This window comes from Wyeomyia smithii, chromosome 3 (genome assembly GCF_029784165.1).
Source record: "Wyeomyia smithii strain HCP4-BCI-WySm-NY-G18 chromosome 3, ASM2978416v1, whole genome shotgun sequence".
Classification (NCBI taxonomy): Eukaryota; Metazoa; Arthropoda; class Insecta; order Diptera; family Culicidae; genus Wyeomyia; species Wyeomyia smithii.
This window is the reverse complement of record NC_073696.1, coordinates 106,620,045-106,634,883: the sequence shown is the minus strand read 5'-3', so window position 1 is coordinate 106,634,883 and position 14,839 is coordinate 106,620,045. Positions and strand designations below refer to the sequence as shown.

The 14,839-nt window shown below is 37.6% G+C and overlaps 2 protein-coding genes across 2 annotated transcripts; one reads left to right on the top strand and one right to left on the bottom strand.

The window, feature by feature from the left end:
- Window positions 1-465: 465 nt before the first annotated feature.
- On the bottom strand, window positions 466-5,018 carry LOC129730695 (protein ref(2)P). Its single transcript, XM_055690225.1, has 4 exons — window positions 4,440-5,018; window positions 2,929-3,454; window positions 1,130-2,532; window positions 466-1,067 (listed from the first exon to the last, which is right to left on the bottom strand). Exons 1-4 carry the CDS (start codon window positions 4,618-4,620, stop codon window positions 922-924), a joined length of 2,256 nt encoding a protein of 751 aa, XP_055546200.1. The 5' UTR covers window positions 4,621-5,018; the 3' UTR covers window positions 466-921.
- Window positions 5,019-5,746: 728 nt separating this feature from the next.
- LOC129728479 (uncharacterized) lies at window positions 5,747-14,277 on the top strand. The gene is made up of 4 exons (XM_055686925.1): window positions 5,747-5,867; window positions 5,931-7,959; window positions 8,027-8,403; window positions 13,061-14,277. The coding sequence occupies exons 2-4, from the start codon at window positions 7,850-7,852 to the stop codon at window positions 14,275-14,277; spliced, it is 1,704 nt and encodes a 567-aa protein (XP_055542900.1). The 5' UTR covers window positions 5,747-5,867; window positions 5,931-7,849.
- Window positions 14,278-14,839: the final 562 nt, after the last annotated feature.

Here is a 14,839-nt window from a genome sequence, read left to right as displayed (position 1 = left end):
TCTCAATTTCACTTCACTGTCAATCTCACTCCACGGAGGTGATTTTTGTCACCTCACTTGAGGTGGAATCGGGAATAGGTCTAAAAAGTGAAGTGAGCGTGAGAGTGAAATATATTTCACCGTGAAGTGACTCCCGTAATAAGCACCAATATGGGGTCAAAATCAAGTGAATAAAGAAGGGTTTTGACAGCAGTTAGGTTGGCTCCAGGTCGAAACTAGGTGAGCTGGTGGAATAAAGAAATCCGCTATAAGTGACTCGTGCCATAGAGTAGTATAGGCTGATCATAAAATCGATATTAGATGAGAATTTACGAAATGATGGATGCTGACAGGTGTTTAGATTAGCAATAGTCGAGCTGTATCCTAGCTCGCTGGAAAGGTCTTTGATCGAAGTGATAAAGAAGAGGTTGAAAGCAAAAACAAGAACATGTGATACATCCTACGACAAGGCCAAACACGCTCGAATACAGTCTACCATACGTGGGTATTTAACAATACATATCCTTGAATATAATATTTATCGCATATTTGAATTACCTTGCAAATACATATGTCAAAAACGGCAGGTTACATTCCATCAGTTACGAATCGATTTTTTCGATTTGTAACCAGGTTGACGGCTTTGAATTCTCTCTGTCTCTCTAGATTGTATCAATTTAGTAGCTTATCGATTTTGCAGGCTCTGCAAAATATCAGACCAATAATCTGTTTGTCTATGTATAGGCCTGCAAATTGTTTTGCTTCTAAAATGTTTATAAATTAAACTCCTACAAACTAACAACTATCACCGTTATCTGTATTAAAAATTATGGGTGTTATATGGTTATTCAGAAGTGTGTTTTTATATTGCTATCGTTACTGCACACTACCACATTTGTTTGCAAATAATCGTATTATAAAAGCAGCTCCTCGTGCAACAGTTTAAGGATTAATTTTATGTGGCGTCAACATGTCCAGTGCGCGAGGAATATCACCGTGGACTGACTCCAATAGTTGGGCCAGCCAGCCGCCCTCATTGCTGAAGCCCATAGCCATCATAGCATGTATTGCATGGTTTACGTGGGGACCTAGAATGAGACATTTTTCTATTAGAAACAAAAAACTATGATAAACTATGTTTCAAACATACGCGAACTGTAAACTATTTTCGATGGAGAAGCTTGTTGCGGGCCAGCTGTCGATGCGGGTGGGAGCGGAATTGCGGTGTGAATTGGTTGTGGTTGAGTCGGGGGAGGCGGCAGTGGGATTGCTGTACGAGTCGGCAGCGACACTGGAGAAGTAGAAACCATTGGCGGCGGGGTGGTTTCCTTGGAAGGAGGTTGTGATGCTGTAGCTGCTTTCTTTTCTGCCTTCAAATGCTGCTTAAGAGCTTTACCAAGCTGTTCATAGTCAATTTGTTTTACTGGTTGATGACTAGCTGAGGATGCCGAAGTTGCTTCCGGAACCGACAATGGAGTTGCAAGTGCTGAAGTCTCTTGTTGAACAGTGGAGACAGTTTCTGCTTTTATAGCTGCATCTGATTTAGCCGCCGCAGACATTGCCTCTGGTTGCTTTGTGTAAACTTGCTCCTCATCACAGGGTAAATCAACCAACGTCCATTTCTTTTCTGCTGTTTCTCCATGTTCTGTAGTACCTTCATTATCGCTAAGCAAAGAAACGCTGCTCACCGAAGAATCATCATCATCATCACTGTGCGTTAAGTCGGCCTCAATTGCCTGACTCTTTTGGCCCAATGCCTCGGCCAGAAAAGCAGCTTGTAACTTTTGCTCCAGTTCAGCAATTGGATCGATTTCGGTAGATTTATTACTGGTTACCGCCGTTACAACTGGTGAAGTCTGACTTGGAGTGCTTGTTGTTGGTGTGTTAGCTGTTTCTGTGGTTTTATCTTTTTTCTCTTCAGTTGGAGTTTGAGTCTGCGCAGGTTTCGCAGCAGTTCCGTTACTTCGAATTTCAATATTCATTCCCAATGGATCCAAAATCTTTGAAAAAGTTTGATTTATTTTCTGAATGCTTTCCGGTGTTGGAGCCAACCAGGAAAGATCAAAATCTCTTTGTTGACGCGTTTCTTGGTCCATTGGGGTCGAAGAAGTTGCAGCTTTTTTGGCTTGAGGTTCCTCACTGGTAGGGGAGGGAGCAGAAGCCTCTTCAGAATTTTCAGTACTTACGTGCGTTGCATTCGGCGCAGTGGTGGATGCTGATGCTGAAGCAGAAGTTACGAAAGTCGTACCAGCATTACTTGTTGAAGTTGTCGAAGTGAACAATGGACAATTTGCCATACTAGCACGTGCAGCTTCTTGAGCAGATTCTGCAGCAGCAGCGGCCGCTGCCGCCGCGGCATCAGCAGATAAAAATGCGGATATATTTGCTGGATCAATAACCTGATTGATCAAATGGGAAAAATTGAAATGATGTCCATGGCCGTGGCGTCCACCGCGACGTTCCTCAGCACATTTCGCAGAACGTTCACGACGATGCTTGCGCTCCTTGCGTTCTTTTTCTTCACGGCGTTCCCGGGATTCCTCACGATCTTTGCTATAGAGGAAAAAAAATCTATGTTAGACTGGCAGAATTACGGGGCCTTTCAAGAATAGACGTAAAAAATTGTGTTTTGCTCGTCTTCACAAGTATGTTAAATTTTTGTTTATAACGCTTGCAAAGCGGTGAATTCATGAGCAATCATGCGAGTGTTAGAGTCTTCAAGCAAATATTTTCTATATTCTCTGAAATAAACACTCTTGCATACAAATAATGGCAAGTTGATAATAAGTTTTTTTTTTCGAAATCAACTGATTAACTTATCATTTTCCTATCCAAACTTTGTAATGCACACGGGGAACCACTAATGACTCATGCAGCCGTTATTATTCATATCGCTAATCATTCTCTACCAAAAAAGAAGAATAAAAAAGAATAAAAAAGTATGCTCACCTGTTTCTACGATGGTGCCGCTTGGAGCGTTTGCAATTTTCATAGTCATCGTCGCGTGTATGTGCTGTTGCCGGTGGTGTAACTGGAGCCCCAACATCGGCAACGTAGCTGCGCAACTTTTCAAACAAACGGAATGGTGCCCGACGATCTGCAGCCGGTGTTGGGATGCGAATCATCATGTGGTCCTTGTGCCGATAGCGGCTCTCACAGCGCATACACAAATCATAATTAAAGCACTGCATGCATTTATACCGATGGCCCTTGATTATAGCATCACACACATCGCAAACGATATTGGAATGAACCGGCAGGTTGTCAGGAAGTGATTCCGCAGCCGATTGTTCCACCTTTGCTTCGGAAACTTCTTCAATTGGAGTTTCCTCGAATGAAACCGTAGCCGTCTGCGAGGAAGGTCTTGCTAGGCCCTTAGCGTAAATCCGGCGCTTTTGCCCATTTTGATTACACGAATCCATGTAATCAAAGTAATCCCCATGGTTAATAATGGTAATCTCGTCACCCTCATCGTCTAAAACATAAACAAAACTCGTAATTTATTTACCATCTCATACGAATCGAACTCAAATAGGGACATATAACAAAAACTGATTACTAAAGATAATTTTCGCTCCATCTAGACTCAGTAGTTTATATCATGCTGAGCAACAGTTTTCTAACGGAAAAGATCTAGTTTCACTATAACCATTGTAACAGCTGTAGAATCCAATGTCTCAACAACAAATGTATCTTTAGCTTTCAACTAACTTAAAACTTTTCGAGTGCAAGAGAATTAAATTTTCACTTAATTCATTCCGGTTGTACAGAATGACAAGTTTATGCATGGATTGTTTGTTCTGATGTAAGAATTTCATTCGTTACTCAATCCATCTATTTTTGTCTTGTTGCGGAAGTTACTTCAATTTCAGCCAGCAGAAAATACTAACAATGTTAAAATTTAAGCGGGTCTCGGAGTGCATGCAACGAGTTTTTTTTAATAACTTTGAAAAAAATACTTTTGTATTATGATTAAAGTTATACAGCCTTCAGATAAGTATTATTGATGGCTTTTTTTGGGATAAAAAACGATTCACATTCATTTTGTATATAGATACAGTCAAACCTGTTTTTGTGCGATTTGTTTGTACGACTTCATACTTGTGCAAGCTTTTTTGTGCGGTTTGTAAGAAAGGCCATTCAGTTCTTTCAGTCCGTAATATGTTTTTCTAAAGTAAACTACTTTTTGAACTAGTTGTCTTCAAGATTAACGACTGGTTGAAAAACATGTATATGTAAAATAAGTATTTATGTGAATGAACATTGAACAGTGATATCTATCCGTAGCCTAAAAATTCCAAATATACAGCAAATATTGGCAGCACTGTACAACCATATGATTCATACGGGTGAAAAATGAACTTTCTTCAGCCGACACATCGAAGAGTGTGAAAAACAGAAAATGCGCAGTTACAAAAGGAATTTGTTTAGGCCGTTAAAAAAAGTATCTATGTACTTACCAATCCAGAAAAATTTAATTTCATCCGACTGCAACAAGCCCGGACAGCGAGCTACAATTTCATTTCTCAGGTTCTCAAAACTGTGGCAAACTTCCCTATGGCGAGAGACGACCAGAACAAAATTTTCTTGTCCCGCAGCTTCTCGCAGAACCGTCACCTTCAATGCATCGGGAAACACCATTTTGTTTTTTGCACTTTGGATTCTTTCCAACTTTTAGACAAAATTTAATTCACACTTGTTCTGCAGCACAATCGTTACGTTAATCAAAGTTTGAATAGTATCAATGAAACAATATATATATGTCACGGTTCTATTCGTAGCTGACCTTCAAAAACAACTTTCCAAAAGTCTGCAATCGTCTTTCTTCCACTGTATGTTACGATTTATTAAATCAACGATCAGTACACCATTGGCTTTTATATAAAAGTATTTCACAAGAGCGAATACTTTTTTCAGCAATATAACAGACTGGTCAAGTAAATGATCTAGCACAATTTGGAACAAAACTGTCTAAGCCAGCAGACTACAGCGAAAACAACACTTCCAGACTCTTCCAGCACTTTTACAAGAATGATTCACCGACGAAAAACAACACATCAGAGCTGCAACAAAAATGAATTTTTTATGTTTATGTATTTGATTTTGCTTTGTTTTACTATTTCGGTTGCACGTTACAAGAAAACAAACGCTTCTAGTGTATATTTTACTCAAACGAGTGAACTAATTCATCAGGGGTCTACTTTTGTGTGATTACATTCTGAATGCTTCACGGCTTCTAGAGAGTAGCCCGAAGAAAGTACCATTTATTTTGCAGTGAGAACAGAGAATGGGCATTTTTTTAAGGTAATTTCTTAGAGGCTGTAATTACCGATTCTTAATAGCATCGTCATTTTTCTTTGCGTGTAGCTTTGAGCAATAATTTATTAAATGTGCTTAATTACAAATTTTAATTTACAAATTTTATTCTCTACTTAAGAATTCGGTAATCAATTGACCACATACATAAGACATAAGTAACAATGGTGTTTTTTTCTGGTACACGTTGCCCCGTAGTACTCCGTACCAAGTCCTGTCTAAAGGCCCGTTCAAATATTACATAACGCAGTAGGGGGTGGGGGGTAATCTGTTTTTTGTTACAAATGGTTACGCAAAATTAGTGGGGGTGGGGGTTTTCAGAGTTGACGTTACGTGTAACATGCTGAATTGGAAAAAAAAACTGATTTACAGAAAAAAAATTTGCGCAATTAATTTTTAACATAATTTATTTTCAAATTAACATAACACAATCTTTCAACATCCCCTACCTGCACAGCACTGTTTTGTTTTGTTTTTTCATTTGAGTTGTAAACCGCGGTGGTGGAGAAGGTTTATTTTTTATTCAGCCGTATGATTTATATTCATTTATTACTCGAATACCCCGATTGAAAGTAAGTGATCAATACTACTTATACTGTATTATTCAAGCATAAATTTCTTAAAACCAATTACAGATGAACAAAGAAGAATTATATCAACGTCTGTATGACTTGTTTTGCTCTGCATATCCTACGAAATCGAAAAAGGATTTGCAAATGCAATGCGCCGAACATTGGAGAGAAATCCGGAAAAAAGACAATTTCATAGATCTTTACTCACGCAAGAAGCAAGAGCTATCCGATTAAGTGGCCGAATCAAGGAATAAAAACATGCGATTCTTTACTCAGTCTCCGCAAACCGACTTAAAAACACAGGAGCCAACAACCAGTTCGATTACCAGCGAAAACGATAAAACGAAAACAGTTACCCATCTATTACCAACCGAGATGCCACCAAAAGTTGTTCCCGATTCATCTTCACCAATAAGGCAATCCACGGGTGACGTTTTTTTGCTTGTACGTTTGTTATTGTTGCTGTTTTTCAAGCTGCAAAATCAAAACACGACCAAAACCGAAATCTAATAATGTCGGCAATAATATCAAAAGTGATTTTATATTGTATTTAGGATTTGCACTCGCGATACTAGAGCTACCGATCGGATAACATTTGTTTTTCACGCTTCTGGATCCGGATTGCATCCAAGTTGAGACCGATCGAACGGATCGAACATACATAAAGCTGTCATAAGTTGAAAACAGACTGAAATCGGCTGATCGCAACTGTCTCGTGGATTGCCTTATCTGTGCCACTCCGGAACAAGATTCGCTAAGAAACCAACTGAGTATCGTTGACGCGGATATCGCCAACTTATTTCTGCGTCAGGAAAAGGGAATGATTACTGTAGAACAAGTCACCTAACTGAAAAATCACAGGAAGGTTGTATGCAAAGCCACGACCGCAAGCTAGAATACTTTTACAAGAAAGATAACTCGGCTGCTTGCGTGTCAGTCATTTTTTCTAGTAAATCAACGTTGACCGTTCATTGGCAGTATTGTAATTTCTTTTTGTTTGATATTTTGAATGAAGTTCTATGAATATTTTTAAATTTTGTGCAAATGAGAAGTTGAAGTGCTGCCGAATTGTAATATGCACATTTAATACGACATCATTAAACGGGAACGGAGCAAAGGCTACGGTTATGCAGAACGCGAATGACGGCGCGATGCGATTCGCCTTACCGTGGTGAAATGTACAGCTCTTTTTAAGGCGAAGTAGAGCTATACATTTCAACACATTTCGTCTTGCCGAATCGCATCGCGCCGTTATTTGCGTTCTGCATAACCGTAGCCAAACACTAACCGACGCGCATGTAGATGAAGATAATTAACTTTGGATTATAGCGCAAAACGAGAAAATATTAACTCTTCAAATATTCATTTTTGTTCTTCAAATTTCTGTTGTTCAATTTAATAACCGATGAAATGTCTGTTTATTATCTGATGAAGTTCTTATATAGGCCAAATGATTCATTCCCAATTTACTAGGTCCATAACTCTGCCGACCGTGCTTGGGAAAGCAATCGTATAACGAACAATCAGAGGTCGAATTTTGTGCTTTGACAAGGCTTAAGGATTTTCAATAGTATAATAGTTCGAAAAATAAAATTGCAATTTCATGCAACTGGTAGGAATCTTAGAAGATTTTCTAATCGATTGCTGCAAAAACGAAGGAAATCCATCGAAAACTAACCGATTTATTAGCATTTGAAATTGGACATATATCTCACTTTTTTCAGCTTTAGATTTTCATTTCACATCCCTATGTAGCCGAACTTCCTGAGAGAAGTATTCTACTTCAAAATTTAAAAAAGGATAAAGCAGAACTTGAATTCCGGTTGAAGAAGCTTATTGATGGTCAACTGCGGCAGCAAACTTTCCGTCAGACTTAGAAACGGAAAAAACTCGACTTAATTGAATCCTCCAAAGAAAAATCTCTGAAACTTAACTACCACAGTAGTCGTGGGAGGCCACGAAACGAGGATGAAGCTGATATAATGAGTGCAATCATTGATATCGCTCAATATGGCTCTTCGGCACAAGAAAAGCGACAATATGAACAGCTCCGAACAGTGAAAACGTTAGACGAATTGGATGAATCTTTAAAGTAAGTATGAATACGATAAGGCTGACATCAAAAAGTGATTAATTAGGACAAATTCTATCTCATTTAGGGAACTTAATTTTACGATGTCCAGGACGTACGTTTATTACCGACTAATGCCAAAACGATGTGATTCGATAGAAGCAAAACGTCATATTAAAACCGTGCCAGTCCGGCTGATCCTGGCCAAGAATGATCATCATAAGTTCCACCAAGACACACGATTTTGTGCATCAACTATTAAACGTTTAGATGAAATCGGGAGCTTTCTTGGACCACATGAGGCGGCCAGGCTCAGTCAAGACGATAAAGTTCGAGTTCCCTTGGGTATAACTGCGGCTACACATCAATCACCAATATTGATGCACATGAAGTACAGAGTGCGACTTCCGGACCATGACTGGGTTGTTGCTGAAAAGCATAAACTTATCCCGTCAGTGTATGCTTGTAAGTGTAATAAATTCATATTTACAGTAACCCAATTTTGAATCAGCTGATAATGATTTATGAATCAGTCAATTAACGTGTGAATCGAAACGAGTGATTCGTAAATTGTAGTGATTGAACAATTTTGGGATTATTGTACGTTAATAGAAAAACATATTGAACTTTTCATGTGAATTAATTATCTCTTTTAGAAAATCTATACCGAGCGTCTTAGCAGAGTGATTGAGAAATCAAAGAAATAGTTATCGGTTTCCGTTATACTTTACTAAATTTTTTGGAAATAAATATTGAAATTCAGTCCGCAAATATATATTTCGACTGTTACTAACTTATTGGCTATAAAGAGAGCTTATCGTAGCAATTGAGGATTGCAACGATTTTTGTCGAAAATTGTTAATAATTTTATTTGACATAGCTTCTAATGGTTCAACACCAGTAAGGCTATGTAATTCGAGTGAACCAAACCAAGGAGGACGCTTCAAAATCATTTTCAGAATTTTATTCTGAATCCTTTGGAGCGTTTTCTTCCTTGTTGAACAGCAACTTGACCAGATCGGTACAGCATAAAGCATTGCTGGTCTAAAAATTAATTTGTAAATCAAAAGTTTGTTCTTTAAACAAAGTTTAGAATTCCTGTTAATGAGAGGATATAAACATCTCGTATATTTGATGCACTTGGCTTGTATACTCTCAATGTGCTCTTTGAAAATAAGTTTTTTATCATAAATTAGTCCCAAGTACTTAACCTTGTCGGACCAACTTAAAATAACCCCATTCATCTTGACAACGTGATTATTGTTTGGCTTGAGGAAAGAAGCCCTAGGCTTATGCGGAAAAATTATCATTTGAGTTTTAGAAGCATTGGGAGAGATTTTCCACTTTTGCAAGTAGGAAGAAAAAATATCTAAACTTTTCTGCAATCGACTGCATATGACACGAAGGCTTTTTCCTTTTACGGAAATGCTTGTGTCATCGCAGAACAATGACTTTGTGCATCCTGGAGGCAAATCAGGAAGATCTGAAGTGAATATGTTGTACAGGACTGGACCCAAGACTGAACCTTGAGGTACACCTGCTCTGACAGGAAATCTATCAGATTTTGAATTCTGATAGACAACCTGCAGAGTTCGATCAGTAAGATAATTTTTTAAAATTTTGATTAGGAAAATTGGAAAATTAAAAGTTTGCAATTTCGCAATCAAACCTTTATGCCAAACACTGTCGAATGCTTTTTCTATGTCTAAAAGAGCAGCTCCAGTGGAATAACCTTCAGATTTGTTAGCTCGTATCATATTTGTAACTCTGAGCAATTGATGAGTTGTGGAATGCCCATGGCGAAATCCAAACTGTTCATTTGCAAAAATTGAATTTTCGTTGATGTGTGACATCATTCTGTTAAGAATAATTCTCTCAAACAGTTTACTTATTGAAGAAAGCAAACTGATTGGTCGATAACTTGAAACTTCAGCTGGGTTCTTATCCGGTTTTAAAATGGGAGTAATTTTTGCATTTTTCCATAATTTGGGAAAATATGCAATTTTGAAGCAGCAATTGAAAATTTTCACTAAAAATTCCATTGTGCTCTCAGGGAGATGTTTGATAAGTATATTAAAGATTCCATCGTCACCAGGTGCTTTCATATTTTTGAAATTTTTAATAATTGATTTAATCTCATTCAAGTTAGTTTCAATTATTTCTGCAGGTAAAAAATTCTGGGAAGAAATTAAATCAAATTGACGTGTGACTTCATTTTCAATTGGACTCACAAAATTCAAATTTGAGTTATGAACACTCTCAAACTGCTGAGCAAGTCTTTGAGCCTTTTGTTCATTGGATACAAGAAAACGTTCACCATCTTTTAAAACTGGAATAGGCTTTGAAGGTTTCTTAAGAATCTTCGACAGCTTCCAAAATGGTTTTGAATATGGTTTCAATTTTTCAACTTTAGTCTCAAAATTTTGATTTCTCAGAAGAGTAAATCTATGCTTAATCTCTTTCTGTAAATCTTTATAAATAGTTTTAAAAACAGGGTCACGAGAACGTTGATATTGACGTCTGCGGACATTTTTCAAACGAATTAGAAGTTGAAGATTTTCGTCAATTATTGATGAATCAAATTTCACTTGAGCCTTTGGAACAGAATAATTCCTGGCATCAACAATTGCACATTTTAATGCTTCCAAAGCGGAATCAATATTCACTTCGTTTTGCAAATCAAGCTCATTATTGAAATTTCTCTCAATATGAGTTTTGTATCTTTCCCAATTAGCCTTGTTATAATTAAAAACAGAGCTCATAGGGTTTAAAACTGATTCATGTGATAAAGAAAAAGTTATTGGAAGATGGTCAGAATCAAAGTCAGCATGTGTGATCAAATCACTACATACATGACTTTGATCTGTTAGCACCAAATCAATTGTTGAAGGGTTTCTTAAAGAAGAAAAGCATGTGGGACTATTCGGAGACAAAATAGAATAGTATCCTGAAGAACAATCATTGAATAAAATTTTGCCATTGGAATTACTTTGAGAATTATTCCATGAACGATGTTTAGCGTTAAAATCGCCGATTATGAAAAATTTCGAACGATTTCTGGTGAGTTTTTGTAAATCACCTTTAAAATAATTTTTGAGCTCGCGTGTGCATTGAAATGGTAAATATGCTGCGGCAATAAATAAAATCCCAAGTTCAGTTTGAACTTCAATTCCCAAAGTTTCAATAACTTTCGTCTCAAGATGGGGAAGAGCACGATGTTTGATTCGGCGATGAATAATAATTGCAACTCCACCGCCGGAACCCTGAATCCTATCATATCTATGAACCACGTAATTGGGATCATATTTTAATTTTATGTTAGGTTTCAAAAATGTTTCAGTAATAATTGCAATATGCACATTATTTACTGTTAAAAAATTAAAAAGCTCATTCTCATTGGCCTTCAATGAGCGAGCATTCCAATTTAATATTTTAATTGTTTTATTTAAAATCATTGCTAAATTTTAAATTAGAAACAATTTTAATAGTAAAATTTGTACCTATTTGAATGGCTTCAAACATTGATTTTGCCTGAAACATGGCGTTCATAAGATCGAACATTGCCTGTTGCAAAAAAGAAAGTTTACCTGCCGTAATAGGCCCCAGGCAGTTGACATTAGAAAAAATATTTTCGGTAGCAATATTAGCTGGAGTGATAGGTGTACAATTATTTTCTAGCGTGTTTTGCTTACCCATATTAACGGTTATTTTCGAACTACCAACACTAGGCGGTATAATGTTCGAACTACCTGTAACCTGTGCATAAGTTAAACGGGTATGCAAAGGAGTAGGTAAACTATGCGTCACTGGTACGCTTGGAGAATTTTGTTTTGAAGTTGGTTTTAATTGTGAAATTGAATTTTGTTTACCTTGCCTTGCCTTAACAATTGCTAACCGGACTGGGCATTGATAAAAATTTGACATATGGTTGCCGTTACAATTCGCACAGCGAAAATTTTTACTCTCTTTCACAGGACATGTGTCCTTTTTGTGAGAAGAGTCTCCACAATTAAGACATTTTTGGTCCATGTTACAGAATTTAGAACCATGGCCATAACGTTGGCAAGTACGGCATTGGGTGATATGCTTTTCACCTCCGCCATACTTCCTATAAATTTCCCACTTTACACGCACATTATACAAAGCATGTGCTTTTTCAAAAAAATTTAAGTTGTTAACCTCATTGCGGTTAAAATGAATTAAATAGTTAACAAGGGAAATTCCAGTTCTCTGACTGTTTTCGCCTCGTGATTTTTGTTTCATTAGAATTACTTGGGTAGGGGCTATGCCAAGTAATTCTGTTAAAGTGAGTTTGATCTCATCAACGGTTTGATCGTTGGTGAGACCTTTCAAAACAACCTTGAACGGCTTGGCGTTCTTGGTGTCATATGTAAAAAATTTGTACATCTTGTCAGTTAAATACTGAACAAGACGATCACGACCCTTTACTGAGTCGGCTAATAAGCGGCATTCACCTCTACGACCAATTTGATAGGTAACTTTAACGTCAGAAACAAACGTTGAAAGTTCCTTTTTGAATATATTAAATTCAGAAGAAATAGTTACCACAATAGGTGGAACTTTCTCCTTTTTTAAAGATTTTATATTTTGTATAGTTTCATTATTGGTAACTTCCATTTCACCAGCTTCTTGCTCAGGCAAAATATCAAAAGGATTGTCACTACAGACACTCGATGTGTCAGAAAGAGATGCCTCTCTTTTCCTCCCCGCAGCGATGCGAGGTTTCTTTTTCCGTCCAGCCATTTCAGGTGATACGAAAAAAGTTAAAACAAATGTTAAATTCAAAAGTAGGTAGTCTTGAGAAAGACTGATGGGAAATAACTTTCAGGTAATCTTTAAAAGACACACTGACAAAACACAAACTTTGAAGCTATAGGCAGTCAAAGACCAGTCCACAAGCAACCGAAAAAACGTCTGATCTGTAGGACAGTTCAAGACGCACTGGGACTGTGACTTACAGTCTTCCTCAGTGCTTATGTGGACTGGTCCACATAAGCACGGAAACCGATAACTATTTCTTTGATTTCTTAATTATCTCTTGTTTCATATCGACACGTTCATTGGAGATCTTACTACAATGTTTTTTTTTTTTAATTTGCAGCTCTTCAAATTCGAGAAAACGGATTTGGTGACCCCAGCTTTGTATCTGCTTCAGGACCCACATACATAGCCATACGATCAGCTAAACATGCCAAATCGACTGCTTATGCTCACGCATGGGATTTTGAAAAATTGTCTACTCTGCACACGTTTGATTCGACTTTGAAAACTTCAGACGGAACGATGAAACCTGTTATTATAGTGACAGTTGATGGGAGACCGGACGAGAACCCTCGGTTTGCGAAATCTATTGAAGTTGCTATACATCATTTCTGCTCAAATGACTTGGATGCTTACTTCGTAGCTACCAACGCACCTGGAAGGTCTGCGTTCAATCCCGTAGAAAGACGGATGGCACCACTTAGTCGTGAACTATCAGGACTGATTCTTCCCCACAACGCTTACGGCTCTCATCTGGATTCACAAGGCGAAACTATTGACATGGAACTGGAGAAACGAAACTTTCAAAAAGCTGGCGAGACTCTTGCTGAAGTGTGGAGCAATGTAAATATTGACGGATTTGATGTGTCAGCAGAATATATTTTACCGGAACGATCTGAGATTCAGAAATCTGATATGATTCAGATGGATGAATCGTGGAAAGCGAAACACGTACGGACTTCACAGTATTGCCTGCAAATTGTCAAATGTTTTGACAAGGCCTGTTGCAACGCATTTCGGAGCAAGTATGGAACATACTTTCCACACAGATTTTTGCCACCACCCGTTCCCCTTTGTTACAATCCTAGCATCGATATTACAGAAGACAGATCTGCAAGTGCTGGGAATACTGAATCTAATTTGAAGTTTGCTTCACTTTTTCAGAGCCTAGCATTGTTCGAGAGCAACAAACTAGCATACGATACGTTTTGCCCGAGTACATTGAACAATTTAGACAAACGTATTTGCTCGCATTGTGATATTTATTTTGCATCTTCAACATTACTAAATAGTCATTGTAAACATGTTCATGGAAAACAATATCGGACACCCAAAAGGAAACCACGAAAGGTGTTTTCCAAACGTGAGAATGAGCTCTTAGTCAACTTCGATAGCGATGAAGATTGGGAAGCAGAATGGCTGCAAGAAGATATTCTTGACCTTGATAACCATTCGTTCCAGAATGAAAATGAAACTGATGCAGCTGTTGGAATCCCAGTTATTAACATGAGCCATCATTTTGAGTGTGCATGGGAGAATGTCCGTGAAGATGAATAGATGTTTTTAATTTTTTCCTATGAAAATCAATATACAGAAAAACGATATTCAGGATTTGTTTTTTTTTTGTAAATTCCTTAGTTACACGTTACGGTATAGGGTGGGGATAGTATTTACAAATGTTACGAATTGTTACAAAGGGGTGGGGGGTTCGTGAAAATGGCATTTTATGCGTTACGTAATATTTGAATGGGCCCAACTGCTCAACAAAAAATGAACAAAATGAATTTTCTTTTTCTCAGCTTTATCGAGCCTCAATGAAAATCCCATAAGGAACTGTCAAAACATTTTTACAATATCAATGCAGCATTTTTCGAGTGAGAACGAGACAAATGCAGGGCTGCGCAAATACACCGCCTTCATGAACTACTCAAACAGTGATTTTATTCAGAGCTTGGCACCATTCGAGTGATTCATTTTGTACCAACTTTTTTGGAAGATTTCTTCCTGAGTGTTACTTATGTCTTATGTATGTGGTTAAGGCTGTCAGCTGGATGAAATGTTGCTTTACTGGATAAACCGCAAAATTTATTTCGCTGGATGAATTGCTGGTCTTACAGCT